Source organism: Camelus ferus, chromosome 2, assembly GCF_009834535.1.
Source record: "Camelus ferus isolate YT-003-E chromosome 2, BCGSAC_Cfer_1.0, whole genome shotgun sequence".
In the NCBI taxonomy this organism is placed as follows: Eukaryota; Metazoa; Chordata; class Mammalia; order Artiodactyla; family Camelidae; genus Camelus; species Camelus ferus.
This window is the reverse complement of record NC_045697.1, coordinates 41,607,640-41,629,992: the sequence shown is the minus strand read 5'-3', so window position 1 is coordinate 41,629,992 and position 22,353 is coordinate 41,607,640. Positions and strand designations below refer to the sequence as shown.

Here is a 22,353-nt window from a genome sequence, read left to right as displayed (position 1 = left end):
ACCCAAGTACCAATACTAAGTGCCCAGATTTGGCAATTCAGTTGCTTCCAGAGGGTCAATATCTGATCTTGTCCTTTGGAGCCCAAGGATAAGTCAGTCCTAAAATACACACTACTGGAAGTTTTTTTTTTCTCCTCCCATTTCAATTAACAAAAATGTTATAGATTCCAACCAAAAAAAAAAAAAAATCAATTAACATGATAAATGACATATCTGTTATTATGTTTATAGTTATTTCATTGAATAGCATTGTTTCCTCAAAATTATCTTGTTTTTTTTTTATTTTCCTGGGAGGAAAAAAAAGAAAAATATTGTTAATTCCCTTAGAGTTCTTTTTAGAGGAAATCAATTTTGTTTCTTTTTTTTTTTTTTTGCCATAGTTAAGGAGGGAATTATAGAAATAACTATCTACCAAACATCCAAAATTGTGCTGGGCATTTTTTATGCTTTTTTACTGGAATCGAAAACAAGGATCAGAGATTGTAGGTCAGCTACTTACAGCCACTCAGCTAATATATATGGAGATGGCAATCCAGATTCCTTTGGTGTTTGTTTTTAATCTATGAACTGTCATTCAAAAAGAAAGGAACTTTAGGAGGGTGATAAAATTAACTCTAATTACAATGCTAAAGAAACATGTGAACTTGAATCATTTTTTAAAATGTTCATCACCAAAAGTTTATAGAAAATGCAAAGTAAACATGTAGTGAATATAAGCAGCCTCAAAATGTAGATTTCTTTCCTACACAGTGTTAAAATAATTGAATGAGTTACAAAATTTCAACATTAGATTTCAGACACACACTAATACATATACACACATGTATTGCAGACGTATGTATACCCTGCTTCTCTAGAAAAATCTGAAGATCTGAAACACTCCAGAGTTTCCTCTCAGCAGTAACCAGAACCAGCCACTTTGGGCAAATTATTAAGGGGCAGTGTTTACTCAGGACTTAATTTCTCTAAAAGTGAAAACTAGGAAGGTCAAGCAAGAAAGTGTACTGAAGTTTTGCCGTCTACACTTTCCAGACTAGGGTGTCTTTATGTTATCAGTAACTGTTTGAGAAGAGACAGATCAACTGGCCCCCTAGTCACTTGGGAATGATGAACTATCGGATACAGAGTATTTAATTTATTTCAGAGTCAAGTCTCCCCTCATTTGGAGAGACAAGAATATTTCTGGCCACCTAGACTCTCAGACATACTCAGGATGAAGCCCATTCCTTAAGGGTCATGAGGCAATTCTCAAGCAGTGCCTTCTGGAAGAAACATCAACTGCAAAGGTTACACACCTGTCTACCAGACGGCTCACCAAGTTCTACAAACAGCAAAAACAGAGGAGACAAATTACTTAAAGAAAACTGACAATTCTTTTGTGGCAAAATATTTTTTTGCACCTAACAGCAATACCAAAAAAAAAAAAAAACTGTTAAAATTCAAAGCAGCATCTTAAGGAACACATGATATCTAGAGGAGGTTTGAAAGCAGTTCATGGTCCTGAAAACATTGTGTTTCAAATATCAAATACTCTTATTTTTCCATACCTCTCAATGAGCAAATTCTAATACAAGTGCACTTTTAAAAACTGTGCTCTAGAAAACACATCGTCATTGGAGTCAGACAATATGAGTTAAAGATCTCATCCCTGCCGATATCTGATTATGGGTATGGGGGGTGCCAACCTCACTAAGCCTGAGCAGTCCATTCATCAAATACAGACAGCAATAACAGTTTTGCTAGACTACCGTGATGACTAAATGAGACGAGATGCACACAGTATCTAGCACAGAGAACGGCACATCGTAGGCTCCCAGTAATTGGTAGCTTTGGGATTGGGTGTCTATATCACATAATGTCTTAATACATGCTTAATACATACTGTCCTGTGAAGGCACGACAGTGACTCTGAAACTGGAGTGAGCATCAGAATCACCTGGAGGTCTTGTTAAAACCCACTGCTGGGCTGGGACCTCAGAGATTCTGAGATCCTGAGTCTGGGGTGGAACACAAGAATCTGCATTTCAAACAAGTTCCCAGGAGAGATGGATGCTGATGTTGCAGGCCAAGGAACCACACTTTGAGAACGACCCAGGAAGAGTGTGCACTTGATTTAGAGGCAGCTGATTTGCGTGTGAGCCTCAGATCTAACAGACATCAGGCACTTAAAAGTTCAGAATCAATGGATTGATTCAATATTAAAAAGAACAAGGTGAATGTACGTATGTATATGTATGACTGAAACATTATGCTGTACCCCAGAAATTGACACAACATTGTAAACTGACTATACTTCAATAAAATTTAGAAATTAAAAAAATAATACGGAATTAAAAATCAAAGGCTGTAATATAAATAACTTACATGACAACTGGCAAACATTTCTCTATCTAGGCCCCAGTTTTCTATCTGCAAAATAGGCAGTTAGATGATATGTGTTCTTTCCTATAATTTCACATATTTTAACTAGATGATTGTCCTCAAACATCATGGTTAGTTATTATAGAACAGAAGACAAAAGAAATGAAAACAATAACTTTTATCCTAAACTTTCAGAGCCAAGTTAAAAGCCCTATGCCTGGTTCTCTTCCTGTCCCAAAAAATGTGATTCAGAGTTGAACAAAAATAAAATAAGGAAAAAAAGGAATATTAGTCACAGCCATTACTACAACACATGCCATTTATTCATTCATTATTGATTCAATGAAGTTTTTTCCAGTGCCTCTTGTGTTCCAGACAGTGAGGAATATTTTGAGGAAACAGGGTGAAGGAGACAGAGTGACTGCATCAGACTAGCAGGACACTAGTCCATTTATTTATCATATAATTTGTTATATCGTGGCATTTCTTGTTTGGCCCTAATCCACATAATACAGCTGGCTGGGACACAATTTAGAGAGATCAAGAACTAAAACCCACACTGATTTGAAGCAGGGCCCACAAGTCAAAGTCAGAGGAACAAGAAGAGGATCTGAATATCAATTATCGGATCCAGGAACTGTTTCAGAGACTAATGGTCCCCAAGATCCATCCCCTTCCTTTCATAGTTGTAGGAACCTCCCTACTTTAGATAGGCACATGGCATTCAGCAAAAAATCTAATCCCCAGCTTTCCTTGCAGCCAGATGTAACTCTGTGATCAGGTTCAGGATGATGGATGGGAACAGAGCAAAACACTCAATTTCTGGGTCATAGCTTTACAGATAGGTCAGGTCACTTGCTTTTTATCTCTTCCCACGAACCAGAATGTGGCCCTAGTAGCTTTGGCCGTGGGGGCAAGAACAGAGCGACACTGTCAAGGTTCCCGTGTCTCTGGATCACCCTGTGAAACAGAACTGCCCTATCCGCTGGACCGCTTGGCAGCTCAGGTTTTTATGGGAGAGAGAAGTGTTTCAGCCACGGCAATTTGTGTCTCTCTTTTAGAGTATCTTTAGGTATAGCCTCTCTAACACAGACATCTATAACTGGGTCCTATGTACTAGACAATAATTTGGAAATTGAAACTTTTGCTTATGACAGTAGGTCCAGCAACTAGCATGGTGCCTGGAATATATTAGGCAGGAAATAAGTAAGTGAACTTGGTGAAACATATGTGGGTCCTGACTTCAAGGCACTATGAGGAAACAGACATGGAAACAAAAGTAAAGAGTAGCTTTCCTTTTCAATCTTATTAATGCACTTTCTTCCAACTTTCCAAAGATATATTTCATATTTTAAAAATTCTTTTATTGGCAAAGCTTAAGTTCCCCTGACATGTTTTTTGATAACCAAGGAAAATAGTTATTAGGTGCTAAGCTTGTTAAATTGGATGAAAATAGCTTTGAATTTCAACTGTGTTGTTTGTGATATTATTGTGTTCCAAACTAAGTTACCAATAAATATGTTTGAGTGCACACAATAGAAGTTAGCAATATATCTGTAAAGCAGTACCGAATCACTGGTCCCTTTTCTTCTGGTGTTAAGTTTAAAGGGATTCTTTTTATTTACGCATACAAAACATTAAGTGTAAATATATAGCCATACCATGCGTATTTATAAATTAATTTAATTAAAATAGTAAAAGATCTTACATTCTAGTTAAATGAGGAATGTTAAAAACCAGCACGTTATTTTAAAATTATTTTTAAATAGTCATTTTACAAAGTTATTTGGTTCTAGAAGTGTTATGTCTTTATAAGGCTAGAATTTTATATTATTAATGTAAATAATAGTATGTACCTCATTGAGGTCTATTTATGTCTCTGCATTATTAGATTTTCCTGAGGGGCCAGGGGAGCTATCCCTTTATATTCCAAAGAATTGTAAAATAGAGACCTTTCCTTTCCCTTCCCAGAGGAGATCTGTTCATATTAGGAATGTTAGACCTGTCTGTCTGTCTGTCTGTCTATCTATCTCTACCTCTCAGAAGGAAGAGGTGGCAGCTGTGTAGCATTTCCTATATTATAAACTCTAAGATTCATAATCTCTTCTTCCTGGTGGTGTAAAAACCCCTTGGCTTGTAGAGGAGAACCTCTGGCTCTTCCAGCACAGCCCTGAAAGGGGAGAAGGGAGCACAGGTAACTGATGCAGTTATTGCTGTGAGTAACAACACTCTGCCTCTCATCTAGAAACTTCATGTCTGGTTTCAGGACAAAGCAAACAAATATAGATATTCAAAGCTTACAGTGAGCTGTAGAAGAAGCAAAGGTCTACGAACACCATGCGATAATCTGTATGCTAAGGACATGGCAGCTGAGTCCACGTTTCTAGTCCCTACCTGTTACCATATTTACCAAGAAAACGTATCACTGATGAGGCACTTCAGCCAATAGGTTCCATCCTCCTCAAAGTGCCAAGAAACAGAGAAGTGGCAGTTTCATGAGAATTGCTCTGTGAGTAATGCTATTCTCTTTTGTCCTGCTTTTCCTTTCAATTGCCTTTTCATATAAGGCTGTATGGTCAAAAGACTCCATTCAAATCTCTACCTCTATTTGAGAGTAAAGCAACATTAGTGAAGAAATGTTATATTAAACATGTTTCACTGTAAACAAAAAAGAGAGAAAAAGCATTTCCCTCAATTTTGCTCTTTCATGAAGAATTATTGCCTCTGTTCAAAGCTAATTTCATTAGTATCTTCCTGCTTCCTCAGAAATTGTCCTGTAACAAATTATGTTTCCACTCTCTGGTATTTTCTGCCTCTCTGTCTCTGTTCTTCTCTGGGTGTCTCTCAACCTGCTTTGTGTCCCTGTGTCGCTCCATCTCTTCTCTCCCTCTTCCTTTTGTGTATCTGTCATGTGTTTCTCTCTTGTATTTCTGTTTCTGCATCTCCGTCTCTATCCTTTTCTCTACTCCTCTGCATCTCTCTCTCTCACTCTTCCTCTTCACACACCCGACCTCCAGCATCCAGCATTTCCTCTCTGATGGGGTACACTCTACCTGTTTCTAAAAATATACTCTTCCCTTTATCGGTAAGGCTGCATCACGTAACATCCAAGAGCTCTCCTTTGCAAGGCAATTTTACAGAAAAGGAGTCCACTTAAATGGAGAAGGTAACGTTGAAAAACTCAGACGCAAACCCTGAAGAGAGTACCACGATGAAATGGCAAATGCCAAACCAAGGAAGACAGAGACAGAAGAGAGCTTGCCATCTATGGCATCTGGTCACTGGTAACTTAGCATGGAGCAGTGCGCACAGAAGTGGGTTCCAGTGAGTTGGGGAGTGAGCAGGAGCTGACGAAGAGGAAACAGGGAGAGTAATATCAATAAACATTTATTAAGTGCCTAGTCTGTGCCAGGAGCTGTGCTAAGCTTCAGAAATACCACTGGGAGCAAGCCTGACAGTCTCTGCCTGTAAGGAGCTCATAGTCTAGTGGGAACTGAGACACTGAAAAGAAACAATATAAAAATAGTGTGATGATGATTTGACAAAGAAAACAGAGGGTGATGTGGAAGCATGTCAGAGAGGCACTGACACTGGATTCAGGGACGACAGACATTTACATAGGAAAAATCCTGCAAATCCTAGTCCTCCTCCTAGGTGACATCTCTGGCCTCCTCGACAGTCAGGGGTGGCCATGGAACTGAGTTCTAGCCAGTGGAATGTAAACAGAGGAAAGCACATCGCGTCTGGGCCTGTCCAATAAAAGTTCCTCCATGCTCTTATCCCATTCTGTTCTTTGGAGAACTTAGATGCCACCACGTGACTATGTCAGAGCCTTCAACAGCCTGGCTCCTCAGATCACTGACTAGATGGCCTACATTTCTAACTACAGGTAATAATACTCTATTGCATATTTGAAAGTTGCAGAGAGAGTAGGTCTTAACAGTTCTCGTTACAAGAAAAATATTTTTGTAACTATGTATGGTGACAGATGTTAACTAGACATATTGCGATGATCATTTTGCAGTATACACAGATACAGAATCATTACGCTGTATACCTGAAATTAATATACTGCTACATGTCTGTTACAGCTCAATAAAAATGTATATTTGAAGTAGATCATTAAATATACTTTATATCAATAAAAAAGAGATAAGGTGTAGCCAGAATGATACAAATGTAGAAGACATTAGGCATCGAACTGTGAAGGGAAATGAAAAGACAAGGGAGGAAGAACTTTTAAAACATACAAATATTTGAAAAATGGATAAAGACCAATAAAAGAGACGGATAATTCTTGGTTATAGGAGTAGGAAGGAACCGGGAAACAGTTAACTTCAACCCAGTTTAACATGATTGCCACTCACGCACCAGCTAATAATATTCATGACACTTGTCCTAGATTCATTCCATTGTTCCTAAGTGTCTCCCACGTGAACCAGTTCTCTACTGGTTCTTGGCATTTGCCGCCATCTCTTATTTAGAATCTCCACTTCATTAGGATTGAGAATTAGTACCTGCCTTTCTGGCTCATCTTGCTCTGGCTCCTGGTTCTAGTCTTGCCTTCAGGAACTTTGGATTCGATTATTTTACTGTCTCTCTGAGCATTACATTATAAAAGACAGCTCTCCATCTAGCCAATCCCTTAGAAAGTGGCCATGACCCAGGCCAGCTAACACTAGTGCAAACGAACATGTATTGGCTACTTACTAAAGCCAGGCACTGTATTAACTAGTTTAGTTTGTTTTAACAATAAATCTATACATGCATATTTGTACTTGCCCCATATTCAGATGAAGTAACTGAGGTCACACAGGTGAGGGTGAACCAGAATCCCAACCAGGCAGCCTGGCCAGAGTCTGCGTTCTTTTTTTTTCAATCAATTCTGGGGTGTTTGTTGTTGTTGTTGTTTTAACTGAAGTATAGTCAATTCACAATGTTGCATTAGTTTCCGGTGTGCAGCATAGTGATTCATTTATACATATATATATATATGTATTCTTTTTCATTGTCTTTTTCATTATAGCCATTACAAGATATTGAATATAGTTCCCTGAGCTATACAGTAGGACCTTGTTGTTTATCTGTTTTATGTATAATAATAACTGCAAATCTTGAAAACCCAATTTATCTCTCCATGCCCTGCTCCTTCCCTCCTGGGAAACTGTAAGTTTGTTCTCTATGTCTGTGAATCTTTCTCTGTCTTATAAATAAGTTCATTTGTGTCCTTTCCCACTATGTTATGCTGCCCTTCATGTGCTTGCTGGCCAGTTCATCCAATTTCAAACAAAGGGCAGATTTTGAAAATTCCCAGCTTGAAAAATCAAAGGAAGATGACATTCAAGAAGAATTCAGTGAATACTTAACATTTCCAAACATTACAGAGAAGTAAAACATTGGGGGCTAAAAAAGAAGCCAATGGATTATTAATCACTTAGAGGTCAATGGCCTTCTCCATGGCATCCTATTCCATCAGAACAGCGATGGTAATAGAATTGGGACTATCTGTGAAATGAGAATTTAAATAGGCACTAAATTCAGACTACTGAGAATGAGGAAAGAGAGTCAGAGAGGGGCAAACTTGAGGGGGCAGGGACATTCTAAATAACTTCTGTTACATGAGAATAGGGTGGGAGGTCTTCTATCAGAAGCAGCTGCTGGAGGAGAAGAGACAGCTGACACAAGACGGGGAGCAACTGACAGAGCCCAGGGGCAGAGGGTGGAATTAAGAACTCTGGTGGGTGACTGCCTCGGGGAGCTCCTCATGGAGGAACTAATTCGGCAGGGAAGATTGCAGACAGAGTCAGGAGGTGGAAGGGGAAATTGAGAGCTCACATGCCTGTGGCCATCTGTTTTCTCCAGGAAGTAGGAGGCAAGCCTCCTGCAAAGAACAGAGCGGGTGAATTGGAGCTCACTCACTCAGAGCTTGCAACAAAAATTGTGAAAGGACTGTAACGGCCACCAAGGGAAATGGGATAGGGAGCTGATGAGACACGTAAGTAAAAGGATTGCTAAGTAGCAACGAGGGCCCAGCTGAAGATGAGGCTCATACACTTATAATGGAGGAAATCAGCCTGATTGTGCGATTTCCCCAGCTGGGCTCAGGCTTCAGCAGGAGCAAACAGTTGGGCTGATGTGAATGAGGGTTTGGAGAACAGAGAGCTGCAGAGGGCAGGGAGGTTAAGAAAATAGAGTATCTGAGACTTTCTTTAAAATCTTCATGGTTCCAGGCTAAGGAGGAAAAATGTTAATCCAGCAGGAGAAGGACGGGCTCAGAGAACAGGGGAGCCTTTAAAGATTCACGTCTATAAGTAGATACAGGCAGAGACAGGAGGTAAGAGAAGGGACAATGTTAACGTGTGACAATAATCTGGCTTATAATTTTCCTCTCTGTTTCTTTCCTTCTGCTTAAATCTCCATGCCAATGAATTATTTAAAATGTAAAATTAACTAGATTTTCACTACATACTAGTTACTCTCCAACTTATATTTTCGCTAGTTAAATTAATTTTCTCTTGTTGGTCACCTGAAATCTAAAGTTCAGTCATTCAATATCAGTTCAGGTGTGATGCCATGATAAAGAATAAAATTATGTCTGCAGCAACATGGATGGACCTGGAGAATGTCATTCTAAGTGAAGTAAGCCAGAAAGAGAAAGAAAAATACCATATGATATCACTCATATGTGGAATCTAAAAAAGGGAAAAAGAAGACATTAATGAACTTATTTACAAAGCAGAAACAGACTCACAGACATAAAAAACAAACCTATGGTTACCAGGGGAAAAGAGGGTGGGAAAGGATGAATTGGAGTTCTAGATTTGTAAATATTAACTAGCATATATAAAATAGATAAACAACAAGTTTCTTCTGAATAGCACAGGGAATTATATTCAATATCTTGTAGTAACCTATAATGAAAAAGAATATGAAAACAAATATATCTATGTATATGTATGACTGAAACATTATGCTGTACACCAGAAATTGACACATTATAAACTGACTATACTTCAGTTGGGAAAAAAAAAAAAGCAGCTCCTCTGAGTAAAGGGGTCACCAGTGCACACTGTTTGGCAGGTGAAGGGCAGCCTGGGGTTTAGCCCCTACACACTCCATCATCTATGTGCCCTGAAAAAGGGCACATTTTCCCCAGCCATATTTTCCAGTCCCAGATGAGCTCAAAGGAAAAAAAAATAATATATTTAACATTGTATCTCCCTGGATTGGGAGTAAAAACTTGATTTTATGGATTAAAATCTTCTGTGGAAAACATTTTTAATGATAAAAAATAAAAGTAAATATAGATGAAGAAGAGCATAGCTAAGAGGACTGTAAAGTATGTGTCTTTAAATAAAAGAAACCGCATGTCAAATGAAGTGGCAAAATTTTCTCTCTGATAGTGACTGACTCCTCCATCAAACAGAGAAGCTTAAAATGCAGTGGTTCAAAACTGGACTCATAACTTGGACATGTACAGTGAAATTCACTTGACGAGGTCAAATACTTTATATAAATTTAACGAATCCAGGAATAGAGAGCAGAACGAGGGAATGATAGGGCTGTCACTCGAACTTCTAAAAGATGTCCTCCTTTGTCCTCAGCTTCCACATTCAAATCCATGATTAGCAAGACAGCTCACACTATAAACAGAATATGATGCTGTAATGAGCCAGAAGCATGACTCTGTAGAGACAGAGGCCAAGTACCTTCCCTCTGAGCTTTATGAAAAAGCTCCTCGAAGCCTTGGTATTTTTAGTTACAATATTTTTAACACCTACCTTCTCTCCTTTTGTTTTTCTTTTAAGTCATCTTAGTCTACAGATAGAATGGACAGGTTTCTTAGAGCAGTAAATGAGAACGGCTTCTGGAATCTGAAGAACAGCCATTGCTATCTGTTACTTAGCATAATTTAATTGAAGACACTGCCTCCTTTCTGTGAGGAATGTTGGCTTTTCCAAGATGCTTTGGACAGTGCAGGATTAAGCCTTTAGGTATTTGTGCTTGGGTTATAGGTTATTTTTTTTTAATGTAACCATGAATGCAGTTTAATCCTAACAATCAAGATTTATGCATCTGGCAAAAGAGTACATGAACCATAAACTAACTTTATGTCTGCAATGAAAATATCTACTGATGCCCTTGAAGACAGGTTCTAAAAGAAATAAGAATCAGTGTCACTTAACCATTTAATCTTTGGGCTTGAAGTAGAAACTGAAAAAATAAATAATTTGTTTACTTATATTTCTACCTTTAAGGACATTAGTTTTATATCAATAACTGATTTACAGAGAAGACGCAATTACCTGTAAGTAAATAATCATCTATGGAAGTTAAATGACTATTTTTTCCTTCTGCCAAGAAAAATGCTTCTGGGTTACAAACTCTTGCTGTCAATTTTAACTACAGGGATATAAGTTAATTAAAAATTTACTGAAGAAAGACAGAATTCAGAATAAATCTGCATAATACTTTGCAAAACCAAATATAGCTGTTAGGATTTTATACTACCAATCCCTCTAGCATCAGTCATTGCACTGGCAGTTATAATGTTTTTTCCTGCAAATATACTACCATTAAACTCCTCCCCATGATTTCTCAAAGTCCACATTTTCTCTGTGAAGGAAAAAAAGGTTATATTTACAAGTCTTAATCATTAATGAAGAAATACAGCAAGTAGCAGGGAGGGCATAGCTCAGTGGCAGAGTGCATGCTTAGCATGCACAAGGTCCGGGGTTCGATCCCCAGTACCTCCACCTTAAAAAAAAAGTACATATATACATATAATTTTTAAAAAAGAAATACAGCAAGTAAATATCTGGGGCTACGCAGCAGGGCCAAGAATAACACTGAAGTGTAGAAGAAGAATACACTGTCTCATTCTGTCCTATTGCATTGGACCTATTCAACCTCAACCATCTTACCCATATAAAAGGCAGTATTTGAAGCTAAGTGCGCCTTGTATCAATCAATAAGGTTGCAGTTAAGGGTCTAAATGGTACAATTAACGGAAAATAAAAGGGACACAAAATGTACTGATTTTCCAGAAGTAGTACATGTCCACTGGTCGGGGGGCTAAATGGAAGTGTGTGATTAAAGCTGCACCATTTAGTGTAATGGCTCATTAAGAGCTCCAAGAAGAGAAATGTGCCACAGGATGATGAGTGATGTCTCCAGAAACAAAATAAAATCATCATCGGGGACCCATTGATCAAGTCTCTTTTGTGTTATTCAGGAAGTCTGATCCCCCATCTCTCTTCATACCGTCAACCTCATTACTATAAAATATGTCCATCCAAATTTTGTACTTAAAGATGGTTAGCTAGGTCTGTGTAGCCATACTGCAAATTTAAAAAATAATATTTAAAATTTGTATAAATACTGTAAATAACCTTGTTTAACTGAAGCTCAGATTGAAAGACAGGAATGGAAAAGGCCAGATGCTTCTTTACCAGACTCAATCACCGAGCATTAGTTAAGTCATTTTTTAAATCCCATATTCTCATCTGTAATATGCAAACAATATGCACAGTCTGAAGATTAAGCAACTGTTACAAATGTTAACCTTTTGCAATTTTCTGTTGATAGAAAAGAGTAACATTAAGTCTACCTTCCTTGAATCTACTAAAAGTCATGACAATATCAGATTTATAAGTTAATTTCACGTATCTAGTTTGTTTTATACTTTTTGAGTCCTGTGAGATACTGATATTATCTCCGAACAGATGAATAAACCAAGATTCTGTGAGAAAAAGTTAAATATTATCATTGATAAAACACAATGAAAAATTCAATTATTCTCAGATGTAAGTGTATTTATAACTATAATGACTGAACATGATAATATAAGGTATTTTAAAGTATCTATAGTTGAATCAATATTTAAATGTGCAAATATTTTACATAATTCAGATAATTTACTTAATAAATTTCCCTCCTAATCTTAATCAGCAATATAAAGATACTGAATATCTTATCATCATGTACCCTAACATTGCCAAAGTTCAATCTCTTTTGTTCTGGTATATGTCTACAGATATCCCCTAACCTTTGCCAGTCATTTTGTAAGTGTGTGCCATTATTTCAAGGGTGATTAAATCAGAGTCTAAATGGAGGAGCTCCAATTCATCATCAAGATGAGAAAAGCTGCATCAGTGAGTCAATAATGTCTTTTTTTTTAATAAAAATGAGCACATTAAAAAGAGGGGACTTTCCATAAACCATTTTTTAAAGCACATAGAAACTATTATTATTTGAAGAATATTCCATGAATGATAACTGCTCTATGAATATGACTCTACTTGGCATTATTATCAGTAATTTTTTTGAGCACTTGAACAAAGCAGAGATTTCTGAGGGGTTGTTTTTTGGTTCTGTTGGTTTGTTGTGTTTGGTTTGGTTTTCGATGAATGCCCTGGCCTACACACAGTAATGCTACTTACTAGTACTATGTGGAAATCAGATGGCAAAGATTGAAACTATGTTCCACAATTAAAAAAAACAAACCACCAAGAAAACCCCTTTTTCTTCCCCCTCTACTAAGGCATGGAGGAGTTCTTCAGTCGACAGCGTAGACTATCTGCCTTATCCATTATCACTACCCTTAAAGAAACTCTACTCTGAGGGGCACGATTACCACCGTTCCCTCAGTTCCCTTTTGCTAGGTGGATATTAAGTCACATCTATGTTTTTCCACCACTTTAAATCCTATTTGGAAGCAAACTAGGTTCAAACACGTATGCATCTGTACCTACAGTGCCAAAACAAAATACCCACAGCATCAGGTGCTGGGCCAAGGAAGGAGCCATAGATAACGTGCTGTAACTGACTCAGTTTCCTGTACCAAAGTGTTTCTTATAGAATGTTTTCTATCCCTGTCCTCCTCAGTGGACACACACACATATTAAATAGAAAAAAAAAAGCCACAAGCACAGGAATTCTAGACTTCTCTTCAGCCTATCGAACCCTTAATGTGACCAAGCTGATGGGACACTGCTAGGCAGGATCACTATACTCACTGGTATCCACTTACTAAAGAAGGTGATGGACTAAGAATATGTGAACACCCAAGGTTCTGCTGAACATGCCTGGAAATTTAAACCTTACATTATTTGTCTGCACAATAGCTTGTTGCTATAGACCACTAAATGAAGGATGACCAGAAATAATTTTTTAAACTTTTGTGAAAAACAAAAGATATACATCCCATATACACAAAATGCATGTGTGTATAATATACAGCATATACATTCAGTTAAGATAAACTAATCCATTGGACTAGTATGTATATAAATTACATGTACATAGATATTATATTATAGATTACATATTGGTTTTACATTCTTTATGTATATGTATACATGGATATACATCCAATCTTAAAATAGATTAATCCACTGCATTATTTCCAGGGCATCTTATAACTATAGTTATTTCTACTTTGATTAAATTCTATCATCTAGCTCTAATTGGAATTTTTAGGAAAGTTTAGTTAACATAAAGTGTATAATCTTATTTCTAAATATTTAATTTTCTAGGCACAGATTTTTTACAATGAGGCACTGCTAGTTTATGCTTTTTCAGTATTAAGCTTACATCTTTGCTATAAATACCCTATGTAAGATCAACTTGCAAAGCTGGATGATCACATGCAGATGACAAAGAGTACAAGCCCAAGAAAGAAAAGATACAGTTTTACTTTCTGTCATTTAAAATTGTACAATTATGTACATCAATTATGCTTCAATAATAAATAAATTTTTAAAATAAAAAAAATGAAAAGCATCACAGCCATGAAATAAAGGAACAAATAAATAAACAAATAAGTAACCTGTACAATCAGCTCTTTTCAGTTAAGGAGCAGACCAAAGTTGGCAAGTCTTCTCTGCTAAACTAGGTTGCTGAATTTTGCCACCACTTTCACTGTCAGTTTGAATCATCTTTGGAGAAAGAACTGAGAAAACAGAACTGTGTCTTGGCTTGGCAAGCAACAGCAGGACAGAAGTGAGAGAAGACAAAGAGCTTCCTGCTGTTGATTTCTTCCTACCTTCTTTTTTGTTGTTGTTCTGGAGCTGGTAGTAGAAACAATGCTAATAGGATCCTCTTCTGATGATTGGAAAAAGGCTCTGAAATGATTTATTCATCTGGCTCCTGACCACTGTTGTTAAAAACAAATTTTACAGACTGCTCTACTGTTCCCCACCTAGGAAGCTACCGAGGATGTCTCAGCTCACGTGGAGAAGGAGAATGAATAATCATTGTTTCAGTGGATAATCTTAATTTTTTTCCTTAGAATTAGAATTTTTTTCACTTATTCCAAAAGATTTCACATTAGATTTTATTTAATGATTCTCAATAACAACATTGTTGGTCTACCAACCATACTGAAAGAAAAAAATAGCATGATAATGATTAGCTCCTTTTGAAGGTATTTTAGAATTGCCTATATGTTTTCCCAGTAGTAAGTAGGCAATGAAGCAATCCAAAGAGAGGAAAGAAAGTCTAAGAAACCAGTAACCGTTTTAAGGTAACTGGAACAGCAGAAATGAGAATTCATGTCAAACAAGTTAGGAGGATGGAGCTTCTGCGGCATAAGTACCAACATGTCAACAATTATACTTGAAAAGCAAAATCCTTTACACATACACACAGAATTTTATAGTGATATATGCCAAAATAAAAGAAATGATGATGAAAATCCCTTTTGGAACTGGTTCCTCCACATTTTATTCCTGCTCTAAAGAAAATAAAGTAGAATAAATAAGTCATCTATTTCAGATTGTCTGCCCTCCACCTCCTCCTGGAGACCCCAAGTACTCCCAGTTTCCAATTTCTCCCAGTTACTATACTCAGGATTCTGTGGGACATTCAAAATATGCAAATCTGAATTTTCATAAACAGAGGAAAGGACAGATTTTAGAAGCATGTCAGGGATTAGATGTGTGTTCGGTGTGAGAGAAGTGGATGAACTCACCATTGATAAAAGGAAATTCAATTAAAGGCAGGTGGATAGAGAGGACAAATTAATACAAAAATAGATCTTCAAGAAGAACAGTACATTAAAAACCCAAGTTATGAAAAGTAAACAAAGACAACTCAAGCTAGGTTGAGGAAGAGGGACGAGGAAGACACCATCATACTCATGGCCAAAAAAGAATGTACTGGAATTGTGGCATCTATGTACATGGTAGAGTGGCAGACTGGAAGATGAGGGAGAGAAATATGCCAGCTCACTGCTGCCCCTTCATCTTGCTCTTTGCTAGTTTTATTTTCCTCAGCTGCAGACCAAAAGACTAATATTAATCCCAGGCAACTTCAAGGCTAACATTTTGAAATTCAGGTGTCCTTTTGCTGACTAATTTGTTGTAAAACTGGTTTAAAAATTTTACTCAAGGACTTATTATTTACTGAAATTTATTTCAGTTACTATACCTAAGACCTTGGATGATTTCCATCCTGTACAAGGAGAAATAGAGGCCCAATATGCCCTATAAAACATACTACAAAATTCTTAGTACTAGTAGATTTTCAAATCTTTCTGGGACAATCTGTTAACTTCTTGAGCAAAATGCTGCTTTGGGTCTATTTTTGAATCATTAGAAGTCTATCAATTTCCTTTTACCAGTATTCCTCATTTTTGTGGCAGTTTTATTTGAAAGGCAATGAAATAATTCTAATGAATATTTGAGCATCCAAACTGAGGCTCTTTGGAAAACTTTCTCTGTTCTACAATTTTCCATTTAAAAAAGGTAACCAGGAATCACTCTGCTTTCTCCATCTCCTCCTTCATAAGAATTTTTTGTCTTGGTTTATTTCCTATTTCACTTTGCAAGTTTTTATGAAAGCAGTGATTTCCTAAACAAAGTTCCCACTCTCCAAGTGGTATACAAGCCATCCAGTGGAATACAGAAGAAAATATAAACATATATTGTAATCTAAAAAATATATTAAACCTTACTAATAATTAATATTGGCCCTGCTCAAGCACACTTTATCCTCCCAGTGTTGGTCACATATTACCTAGGGTAAAAGATGCAACTTGAAAGGAAAAAGAGAATTTCACAATTTGGAGAGGGTTAACAGAGGCACCGTGAATGCCTTCTTTTGACAGCATTATAGTTTAATGTGCCTGCTTTTAGGAGATTTATAGCAATTATCTTAATGGTAGAGTCTTTACTACACTACATGTATTAGTATTATTACCATGACAATCCACAACAAACTTAGCTGCTCAAACAACATAAATTTATTATCTTACAGTTCTCTAGGTCAGAGGCCCTACATGAGTCCCACTGGGCTGTCAGCAGACCGAGTTCCTTTCTGGAGGTGCTGGAGGACAATCTGTTTCCTTTCTCATTCAGGTTTGTTGGCAAATTCAGTTCCCCACAGTGGTATGACTGAGGTCTCCATCTTCTTGCTAACTGTCAGCTGAGGGCCATTCCCAGCTTCCAGAAGCTGCCCCACTCCTTGGACCCTGACATTCTTTATCTTCAAAACCCCAGCAACAATAAGGCAAACCCATCTCATGCTTTGAATCTCTTCTCTCTTTTCTCTCATTGCATTTCTCTGACCCACTCTTCTTCCTTCCTTTTCCACTTTTAAGAACTCATGTGCCTAGACTGGTCCCACCTGGATATTCCAGGATAATCTCCCATTTGAAAAGGTCCCTAACCTTAATCACAACTGCAAAGCTCTTTTTGTCATGAAAGATAACATATCAAGGATTCTATAAAGGAGTATATGTATGTATATGTATGACTGAAACATTATCCTGTACAGCAGAAATTGACAACATTGTAAGCTGACTGTACTTCAATTTTTTTAAATACAGGATTTGGGGGATTATGCTCTAGGTATCTTTGAGAGACCATTATTCTGCCTCCCACACCATGAAATTGTTTTGTGTCACAAAGAGGTTCACTTGCATCCCTGTACCATAATAAATAAACATTGAAAATAAAAATTTTCTTAACTGTTTAAATACCTACTAAATGAAAGATTTGGCCTATTATTTGAAAATATTAAAATGTCCCATCTTTCAAAACAACCACTGAATGGCATTGACATTTACTAGATGAACTTCAATAAAAGCCTTGGTGTATTTGATGAATGAATTTTAAGTGCTAGTAAAAAGTTAGTTGGGTTCCAACCATGTACTTCTGCTTTTTGCATTGACTAAGCATTGAGAATGAACTTAAGACAAGCTGTCAACACAAAGTGAAACTTTAAAATTTATGTCCATGCAAAACCTGCACACAGGTGTTTAAAACAGCTTTACTTCTAATTGTCAAAACTTAGAAGCATCCAAGATGTCCTAAAGTAGGTGAATGGATAAACTATGGTGCACACAGACAAAAGAATATTATTCAATGCTAAAAAGAAATGAGGTTTCAATCCATGAAAAAACATGGCAGAAACTTAAATGCATATTACTAAATGATTCAAAGCCAATCTGAAAAGGCTGTATTCTGTTTGATTCCAACTATACGACATTCTGAAAAAGGCAAACTATGGGAACAGTAAAAAGATCAATGGTTGCCAGGGGTTAGGGATAGGGAAAGGGATGAATGGGTGATTATATAGGATTTTTAGGGCAGCAGAAATACTTCGTATGATATCATAATAATGGATACATGTCATTTTACATTTCTCCAAACCCAAAGAATGTACAACACCAAGAGTGAACCTTAATCTAAACTATGAATTTTGGTGATGATGATGTGTGAGTGTAGGTTCGTCAATTGTGATAAGTGTACCACTCCGGTGGGGCATGTTGATACTGGAGGAGACTATGCATGTGTGTGGGCAGGGGACATATGGGAAGTCTCTGTACCTTCTCAATTTTGCTATGAACATAAAACTGCTCTTAAAATAGTCTTTAAAAAAGCAAAGAATAAAATAAGAAATAAAGAAAACCAGATTTTTACTTGTTTTATGAAATATAAGATGAAAGTTTGAAAAATAATTGTACACTGCTAGCTTTCTTTCACCAAAATAACATCATATCAAATGAGTGAAAAAAGGAGTTTTAAAATAAAATCTATTTAAAATGTTTATTTTGTCTTCATCTCATCCTTTAAAAGGGATGTTTGTGTTTTTAAATGGACACTACTAATATAGCAGTAATTTATATAACATAAATATATTGGTATATGTAAATACTCTTCATAAATAAATAAACACAAATATACATATACTTACAGTGCATGTCCTAAATTTTTACTTATCGTTGTAAGCCACCAAGTTGAAAATTATTATACTAATAAGTTTATACTAAATATATTTGGTTGCTAAATTATAAGTTAAAACTGCCTAAACAAAATGCTTATCAATCTGGTATCATCATTTTTGCAAAAGTTTTATAACAGGTAAGTCAGATCTTGATTTGTCATCGTTTCAATTTGCCACTCAAAATCTCACAAAAGAATGGTTGCTAAGGAGCCCAGAATCTTTCCACTTTGGAAATATTCAACAAAAATTTTCAAAATACCACTTTTTCGAATAGGTAACTGAATTTTAAACACTGAACTTTAAAAGTCACTGGCACATTTGAGATCTCATTTGTACTTCTTTAGAGTGTAGGAGATTTTATTTGCTGGTTATCTGAACACATGTTTCCTCACATCTTGATGTGAAAACATCCAAGTAAAATTTTCTAAATACTTTAGCAACAGATAGAAAACCTCTGTTTCTCCTGGTTTCTCCATGGTTGTTCTGTAATGGATTTTTTTGTGACTAGAAAAACTAGTCACAAGCAAGCATGTATATATTATAGGCCAGTGGGTAATAAATCACTGATAATGATCATAATTTTACTTTTCTTTGGTAGAATGGATTTTTCCCCTCTCAAGTCATGCTATTTATTTGTGTGTGTTTGTGTGTTTGTGGCTGGTCAGCACACACGGCATGTTCCCTTTACAAATTCAAGTTAAATCCATCCCACTTACCAAACTATTCCCTGAGCCCCGGAGCCAATAGGCTTTAGGTTCTGGTAGCGCTTGAGAACTGTGAAGGTTGAGTCTCCCACTTCCACACTGTAGAACTGGTTGTCAACTTTGCTTTTGCTCATGTTGTAATGTTTGGCAATATATGACACATCCACTTGTTTATCGAATCCCTGCAAGAAAGAACAACAGAAACATGAGACGAGCGGATGGGACGACCAGGGTGACAATGAGATCTACAGAAGCCTGTTCTTTTAATGATTACTAATCCTTGTCATCTGTGATCACTATATAAACCTGCACTTCACCAAGAAAAAAAATATCTGTTAGTCCATGTAAGATAACCTGGAGTAAAAGATCTTAGAAAATATGCAAAGAAAATTCTGTTTTCAATATTAAAACTATTTACAATAAAATATTTTTAGGTTAGATCTGAATCATCTTTTCTGAAGTGTTTCATTAAACTCATATATTTATGCAGCAAACGTCTAACTGAACATACACCAGCCCGAGAGACTAGGTTAGACACTTCAGATCCCTGATTATCTGCTTTAACAGTCATGTGAGGAAGAATAAAAGGCAGTATCTACATTCCTTTCTCAGAAAAAAAAAAATTGACATACAAAATAATGCATAGTTTTAATTTTTTAATTAGGCAAGTTTGAGTTAAATAGTGTTGACTTTGTTTGTCCTCACTAATACCAAAAATACTACCATCCTGCATTAAACATTGAAAAATTTTAAGTCACTAACACTATTCTAAAATGCCCATGACAGCTTTTTTATTCATTGCAAGCTTAGATTTTAAATCTCAATTGCTGTATCTTTTGTTTATCATTAAGAGAAGTTCATCTATTAATTACATTTAGCAATTGAGAAAATTGTTATTTTGGATCATGATTTATGAATGTATATAATGTAAATGTCCATTATTCATTATTTGTGTTTACCCACAAGTGATCTTATATTACTTTTTATGATATTAAATAGTTTGGATTCTATAGCGAGAAGGGACCTTCCAGAATATAGTCTAGCCTTTTCCTGGTGGCACACTGGTGGATGTCTACCCAATAGTCATTCCTCTCCTTCTTGCTGATCTTGCTTAACTTTTGAGCACTCTCGTGTTCCATGGGCTCCTTTCCAGTCCCAGCACTTGAAAATTGAATGGTCTAAACCAGTGGCTCTCATTAGAGTTGACACTAACCCTTAGCAGGCATCTGGGAGCCCTGTGGGCATGTTTTGGTGTACCACAAGGACAGGAGGTGTGGCTGGCATTTAGTTGGCTTAGCAGACAATGCTGGTTGTCCTGCAATGAGTGCGGCATTCCCACACAATGAATAATTTCCTACCTACCTCACAACTTTTGAGTATGTCAAAACTTTAATTAGAAAAAAACAAAGTAAACAAAACAAAACAAAACAAAACAAAAACTGACTTTAATATTCTGAGACCAGAATTTAAACCAAAGGACTTTGTATGGTTTTAATATACACTGACCTCTGAATAGCTAATTCCCATATAACTTGAAAAAAGACTTAAACTTCCTTAGGTTCTGAACCTCTAGTTGGCCATAAAACCATTTCCCTGGACATTTTTGGCATTTCATTTCTAATAAAAAATTGAAATGGAAGTAGAGACTAATTTGCTCCTGTGTTCTTGGACAGGGAGGCAGGCAGCATCAGCAATGTAAGTGAGGAGAATGCGGTGTGGACTGCGTGAACATGCGTGGCAAAACCTGCACATCTACTGCAAGAACCTTAAGACTCCAGACAGGCTTGAGAGCAGTATATACGCGACAGGCACCAGCCTATGATTGGGAGAGAGATGAAGGCAACGATCCAGTACAAACACTCAGAGCCTCAGAGAGCAGAGTGGACTACAGATTAGGAATTCAGGTTGTTTGGGCAGAGACCAAAAATTCAGGTAGTTTACAAATACAATAATGAGAAGTCTGAAATCCAGGAGGCCATCTGTGAAGCACAGAACAGGAAATTAAACAAGACTATTAAGAATCAGGGCACTGTAAGCCCATTAACAGAGACTAAACAGGGTTTAGAATTTAGAGGATGGTTGTGAACGATAGCGGAAACAAGAACATTATTATTTAAACAATCCTTTATTTCAACTGCAGTATCAGGAACTTTTCTCCACACCGTAGTCCATTTCTACTCCATACTTTTTTGATGTATCAGTAAACTAACCCTATTAAAGTCGTTTTTTCCCCTTGGCTAGGAAAGGAGGGTTTTTTTGTTTGTTTGTTTTTGTTTTTTGTTTTAAAAAGCAACTGGAGCTAGACTAACAAAGAATTCACCTTCCAAGGTTAATCTGGGAAGAAGTGCCTGATTTGCAATTCGTCATGTTCTGATCCTTCTTTCTCTCTTTTAATATTCTGGTTTCTGACCACCCACATAATTCTTAGCACACACTAGTCTCATCAAACCCAGGTAAGCAATTTCCCTTTTCCCCACGTATTCTCCTCACCTCTGAAATGTCGCTTATTCCAACTGCATTGCGTATATGTACTAACCGCTTGTAATGACCCTTATGTCCCAGATCTCTGACACTGGATATACAACGATGGGATAGGTCCCTGTCTAGGTGGAGGCACCCAAGTAAACAAGTGGTTAAATATGGATGATATATCTTATAGCAGAATAAAGAAAAGGTGCTGAGAGCAAACAGAGAATATTAACTAATTGCCTGTATCTATTCATTAACACTAATCCATTCAGCTACTATGTGTAAACAACCATAGATGCCAAGTCATGCTATAAAACTGGCAATGTTGGAAAGGAGACTCGATTTTTGTTTTCTCTGGCTAACTGTGACCTCAGACTTCCCCTCTTACTGGTTCTCAGACGTGAATATGAATTGTACCACCTGGGGAGCTTGATAAAATACAAATCACTGACACAACACCCCGGAGACCTGGATTCAAGCTGTCAGGGTGGGTCCTGAGGATCTGCAGATTACTAGGCAGTTCAGGTGGTTGTGATTTGAGGATCTGAGGCTCTGACTTTGAGAAAGACAGCTTATAACAATCATCCTC

At 36.9% G+C, this 22,353-nt stretch overlaps 1 protein-coding gene across 20 annotated transcripts in view; it reads right to left on the bottom strand.

The window, feature by feature from the left end:
- Window positions 1–22,353, bottom strand: part of MAPK10 (mitogen-activated protein kinase 10) — a 441,743-nt gene that overhangs the window by 96,035 nt on the left and 323,355 nt on the right. For all 20 annotated transcript variants that reach the window (XM_032498595.1, XM_032498590.1, XM_032498619.1 and 17 more), the window contains one exon: window positions 19,308–19,477. In XM_032498595.1, coding sequence (XP_032354486.1) covers window positions 19,308–19,477 — 170 coding nt within the window. The remainder of the gene's footprint in view (window positions 1–19,307; window positions 19,478–22,353) is intronic.